Source organism: Dipteris shenzhenensis, chromosome 27 (assembly GCF_047967505.1).
Source record: "Dipteris shenzhenensis isolate YYH24624 ecotype China chromosome 27, Dip_SZ_1.0, whole genome shotgun sequence".
NCBI lineage: Eukaryota > Viridiplantae > Streptophyta > Polypodiopsida > Gleicheniales > Dipteridaceae > Dipteris > Dipteris shenzhenensis.
The window spans coordinates 19,945,038-19,950,944 of record NC_141622.1 but is presented as its reverse complement, the minus strand read 5'-3'; the positions used below and the strand labels follow the sequence as shown (position 1 = coordinate 19,950,944).

At 43.0% G+C, this 5,907-nt stretch overlaps 1 protein-coding gene across 1 annotated transcript; it reads left to right on the top strand.

Moving 5' to 3' along the window:
- Positions 1-1,970: 1,970 nt before the first annotated feature.
- Positions 1,971-5,034, top strand: LOC147884001 (nudix hydrolase 19, chloroplastic-like). The gene is made up of 6 exons (XM_087398919.1): positions 1,971-3,164; positions 3,295-3,435; positions 3,541-3,645; positions 3,774-3,873; positions 4,331-4,423; positions 4,569-5,034. The coding sequence occupies exons 1-6, from the start codon at positions 2,592-2,594 to the stop codon at positions 4,823-4,825; spliced, it is 1,269 nt and encodes a 422-aa protein (XP_087255045.1). The 5' UTR covers positions 1,971-2,591; the 3' UTR covers positions 4,826-5,034.
- The last annotated feature ends 873 nt before the right edge of the window (positions 5,035-5,907 follow it).

Sequence of the window (5,907 nt, the reverse complement as noted above, 5' to 3'; positions counted from 1 at the left end):
TCCGTGGAAGAATCCATGAAGAGTATATAAAGAGATTTGAACTCAAATACTATAATATTGCAAAATGAGGTAGCTTGAGAGTCACAACTTAAATGAAAGGAGAGAGTTATAGGGGGTTATCCCTTTTGAAGATAAGGTTAAAGCTTGAACATGTGAAATTGTTTTATATGTAGAATTGAAATGATAATTTAATTTAATTATAAGAATGCTGTTTCCCTAGCATAGATGTCTAAGCTATACGAATAATTCTTGTAACAAAAGTAGTCTTATCACAAAAAGGATCTCTATAGCAAGACCTCTACAATTCCATAATTAGTAGTAAATCTTTCATTGTAACTCTAAAGTTGTGGTTTTTACAATTTTGGAATGAGGTGCTAGTCTTTAAAAGTCGATGTAGCATGTGCAAGCAATTGTGAATTTAAAATACCTATCCATACGTGTACATTTTTTGATAAGCTCCCCTCTACCTTGCCTTGCATATTCTCTCCTCGTGGGATGTCTTTCCATACACTTGTTTCCACCACAAGGTTGTGTGAACTTTTGGAGTTAAAGATTTCTTTCTTATCTTGTAGAGACGAGATATTCTTATGTTAAGAGGAATCTTTCACTGTAACTCTAACTTCACCATTGGCAATTTTAGATTGTGGTTTTTACAAATTTGGAATAGAGGTGCTCAATCATGTGGCATGTGCAAGCAAATGTGAATTTAAAATACCTATCCATACCTGTACATTTTTTGATTAGTTCCCCTCTACCCTTGCCCCTTCGTGTCTTGACATAGCTTGTATATTCTCTCCTCGTGGGATGTCTTTCAATACACTTGTTTCCACCTCAAGGTTGTGTGAAGTTTTGGAGTTAAAGATTTGTTCATTGAGATATTCTTATCTTGTAGAGATTCTTATGGAGAGAGAGAGAGAGAGAAAGAGAGAGAGAGAGAGAGATTTGGGAAATTTTTAATGTTTGAGCATATTATTTTCAAGATCACTAACACTCCACAAAAGGCAATCACATGTTTCGTTTAGAGAGGCTACATGAAAAGCCACAAAACACAATTAGGATTGACTCTCATGATATGATGTGCTCAAAAGAGGTGGCTATAAAGGTGTGCAACAAGGATGGCCATCTTGAGCTTCTAAGACCAACAACATATGTTCACTTCACAAGAGGGTAGTGGGTTGATATTCATAGTTTGTTGTCTTTTTGTGGGGGCGGGGAGTGGTGTGTCTAAAAGAGTCATAGATCTCACCCTAAACAAAGGATCAGCTATATGAGAGAGAGAGAGAGAGAGAGAGAGAGAGCTTGTTGTTTGAGAGTCATAGGTCTCACCCTAACAAAGGATAGGATATGAGAGAGAGAGAGAGAGAGAGAGAGAGAGAGAGAGAGAGAGAGAGGTTGTTGTTTGATGGGAGAGAGAGAGATCTCACCATATAAGAGGATAGGCTATGAGCTAAGCAACATCAGGTGCTGAGAGCATCGCTTGGGTGCAATGTGAGGGTCTAGTTCGTGGATTAGCTACTACTGAACTTAGTTGTGAGCTTCGTGTGTCACCATTGGTCCTAGTCTTTCTTTCTTGGATTAGCTACGGTACCTAGTTGTGAGCTTCGTCGTCTTTCTTTCTTGGATAAGCTATATTGTACCTAGTTGTGAGCTTTCGAGTCTTTCTTTCTTGGATTAGCTACTGAACGAAGTTGTGAGTTTAGTGTGTCACCATTGGTTGTGGAGAGTAATAGACGTTCTTTCTTTCTTTCTTTCTTTCTTTCTCATGGGTGTTGGAAGGGTTATGGAATGAGCTTGAGATAAAAGAGAAGTGAAAGAGGATGTGAAAGGGAATACCCAAATGGATTATTCTATACGGGAAAGGAAAAGGGGGAAGGGATATCCGTTTATCTCTGCTAAGGATCTTTAGTCTCTTTACACCAAACATCTTTAAAAAAGGCTGTACATTTATATTGTCCGCTGCCGCCTTTGCTTATTGAGTTTTTTTTTGTTGGCCTTCTTCTCCGACAGCCGTCGTCTTCTTCTTCAACCGCCATAGCTCACACCTCTCCATTTCTCCCCCTTTTCCCTCCTTCTCAAGCTCTCCATAGCTCCCCTTTTCCCTCCCCTACCCCTTCCTCTCTCTCCAGATCAAGCATAGCTCCGTTGGTATCCGCACATCTCCCGCAGCTTCGTCCTACATCTATTGCAGTCGCACCCGCTCAAGCCGTAGCTTCAGGACAGGTTTCCGGAAGCGGACGCTTCAGGACTCAGGATTCCGGAAGCGGAACCAGCCACGCAGCTCTTGAGGGCCCAGGACGGCTCGCGAACTTGTTGCCATGGTTAGGGAAACGACGCCAACCGCTTCCCCCCGTTTCAGGACGTAGGGGCAGCGGGAAGACTAGGTGAAGTGGTGCAGCGGAAAGGCTCGGTGAAGTGGGAAAGCCAACCGCTGCTGCCGAAGCAGGTGGAACAGCGCTTCGGGAAATAGGGGACGCCTCTGCGGGAAGCCTTAAACGGCAACCGATGCCGTTTCCATTTGCTCATGAGCCAGCTTGCAATTAGGGGAAGCGTTTCTGCACACGCCATAGCTAGGTACAATTGGAAGTAGGACGATGATCGCTCATCATTCATTCGCAGGCAATCCGATCATCCCAGACAAGCGCACAGGCCTCACCACTGCTGATTTTGGCGAGACAGAATCCGCAGGAACTCTTCGCGTCTTGCCCTTGCTCGAAGGCAAGCCCCTTATTGCCTCCCTCTCATCTTCCGAAGGCCAGCTATGGCGGCTTGCCTGGCAGAATTTCGGGGTTTGCCACAATGCCCTCGTGTCTTCTCAACAATCCTTGGATGCGTTTCTCTCTGAGCAGTCGCCCGAAGTCGAGAAGCGTCCGGCCGATTTTAGCCATGGTATCCTCAACCACGATCGACTTGTGCACCTCGGCGATAGGGACGGTGTCACCTTCTGTGCTCTGGATGTCTCACTTGCTCCTCCGATCACCGCTTCAGCTGCTGTTGTTTCGGTTGATAGGCCCGCCCAGGAAGCAAGATGGATGCATGGCTTGTCTAAGGTGTGGGAGCCCCCTTCTTCGGAAGCCAAAGTTGCTTTCGTTGATCTCCGATTGCTGATGACGGGCACGGACTGGTCTGATGAATCGACTTTGGAGGAGCTCTCGATCGCGGGCCATGTGTGTGAGCTCCCACCTGTGCCATAGTATGCTTTTCATTCTTGATCGTCTCCTTCAGACTGGACGATTCAGTATATGTTTCAAGTAAGCTGACAATAAAGCATGTTCACGATTCTCTGTGTTCGAGCAGGCCAGGGCTATGTTGGATTGGCACAGCCAATCGAAGTTCTGCGGGCGATGCGGAACAACCACAGTGCCGAGAGAGGCCGGAAGACGTAGGCAATGTGTAAATGATATTTGCAAGAAGAAGTTCTACCCTCGATTGGATCCTGTACAATTCTTTCCCTCTTCAGCCCTTTTTTGCAATTCCACGCAATGAGACGGTTGTCACGAACTTGCGGTATCCTCTTCCTGAAATTTTTAAAATCCTACACAGGTGGTAATCATGCTTGTGATCGACAAAGAAGGGGACCGCGCTCTGTTAGGACGCCAGTCCCGGTTTGTACCGCGTATGTGGAGCTGCCTTGCTGGATTCATCGAGGTGTGAGAATGTTTCACTTGTATTTATGTGTATGGTACTTGCTGGTCCATTTGCTTTCCTAATTTCTTACGTTTCTGAACTGACTCCGTCTGTTATTTCACATGCGTTCACTCATTCAACAAATAAAGCCAGGGGAGAGTCTTGAGGAAGCTGTAAGACGTGAGACAAGAGAAGAAGTAGGCATTGAAGTTGGCGAAATCATTTATCATAGCTCACAACCATGGCCAGGTAGTTTACTAGATGTTTTCACAATTGTTGACATCGATCTTCTTCTGTTACTGTCTGTCGGAATGGCAAACGTTCGTAGGTTGAATCTCTCGGCTATGCACTCGGTTTGTTATTTTGCTTTAGTTTTCCAATGATTGTAAATATCGTTAATTGGCCATGGTTAGAGAAGTCCGGGTATGCCTGATAGCTGGTTTACCCCTATGTAATGCTTTCAAGGTGTTGGCGTGTCATTACATTCATTAATATGTGCTCTGACTCTGGGATCCTTTGGCTTATACTTTCGTTGTACGGGGATAACTGGTTACATCGAGGCTACTTATCTTTGTCTTTTGGAGAGACTTAGGGGCATGTTCACAGTTCATATTCTCAGGGATTTCTCATAAGCTCCAACAAAATTAAATCATCACTAAAAGGCCATGTTTTGATGCTATGTGTGATTTTTGAACTGGTTTTGCAGTTGGACCAAGCAGTATGTCGTGCCAGCTAATGGTGGGATTTTTTGCATTTGCAACGACGTTTGATATCAGAGTTGACAAGAAGGAATTGGAAGGTTGTCTTTCAGTTTGCATAACTTTGTGTGTGTGTGTTCGTGTGCTTGTGTGTGTGTGTTTTTGCATGTTTCTGTTGGTGTTGGGGGGTGGGATGTTCTGTTAGTCACATTGAATCAATGTTTTTTTACTTTTTTGCCAATGCAGAGGCTCAATGGCATACTCGGGAACAGGTGGGAAAATCTTTGACCTTCACTGAATACAAGAGCCAGCAGCAGGCATCTGCATCCAAGATTCATCAAGCATGTTCTGGTGAAGAGAGGAAACGAACTTCTTCTATTGATGCAAAAGTTGATGCTGGAGATCTTGCTCCAATGTTTGTGCCTGGCCCATATGCCATTGCTCATCATCTGATTTCTACCTGGGCAACGAAAGGGTCAGATGCCTTACTGAGCAAAGTTTAATCATTGTAGCCTTCATTCATTCATCAGAGCTGGCTGATAGCACTTATAGTTCCAAATGTTACTGCTCTATACCTTTTTGCCTCATTATGGCACACAAATTTTGAATAATTTGTGTGTAAATTTTTGTTCAGCTGTTTTGTGACTGCACAATTTCAGTTGGAATAACTTGGATTGCTAAGAGGGAAATTCTCAGATAGTTCTGTGATTAATCATTAGCTTCCCAATTTTCAATTGTACGGCGTTGAAAGTTTCTTAAATCATCAGCTATCTGAGTTATTCACTTTTGTGTGTGAAACCTGTGTGGTTAGGCTACTATTTTTTAGTTGATAGTTTTGAGAAGTTATTGAAGCAAAAAGCATTGTAGTTGTTATGGGCTCTAGTCTGAGTTTCTTTTTCGCAATAACTTATCTTTGTGTCGCCTGTCTGAGGATTTCTTGGGCTTACAAAGTCAATAAAATTTCATTTAAAAGATTGCTTTACTGAAATAAATGGAGCAATCTAAGAGGATGTAATATCTGCAAGAGGATCGGAAGTTGTACTCACTACCTGCCAGAGATCTAAGGCTTTCGGAAAGTTCTAAACACATCTTTACGTAAATTGAGATTTCGCGTTGCAATTTGTGCAGCTGGTTTGAATTAATGGCTAACAGAGATTGGTCAATCATTGCATGAGCCAGCTGTTTTTCGAAGATTAAAGGAAAGATTGTAAAATTAACTTTTCTTAAAAAAAGAGATGATAAAATGTGGATAACATTTTTTATTACAATAGTTCTTGCATAAGCACCTTAGAAGTATCCATTATCCATGGTAACGAGGAAATGGATCAGGGTAGAGCGGATGCATGTGGCAGCAGCTTGCTGGAGTATGTAGTCCATGCTGTGATTATGATTATGAGGTTGCTCTTGTGAAAATCATTTTGCACACAATCCAACTTGGTTTAGGGGGTCATATGATTTATAGTGCTATTTGAGTTGGTTTTAGTTTGGCCCTGGCCAGCTTTTCATCGTGGTTTGCATGCTTGCTGAAAAAAGAGAGTACGGAGACGTCCGTTTTCCTGTATTCTCTCTCTCTCTCTCTTGTTTG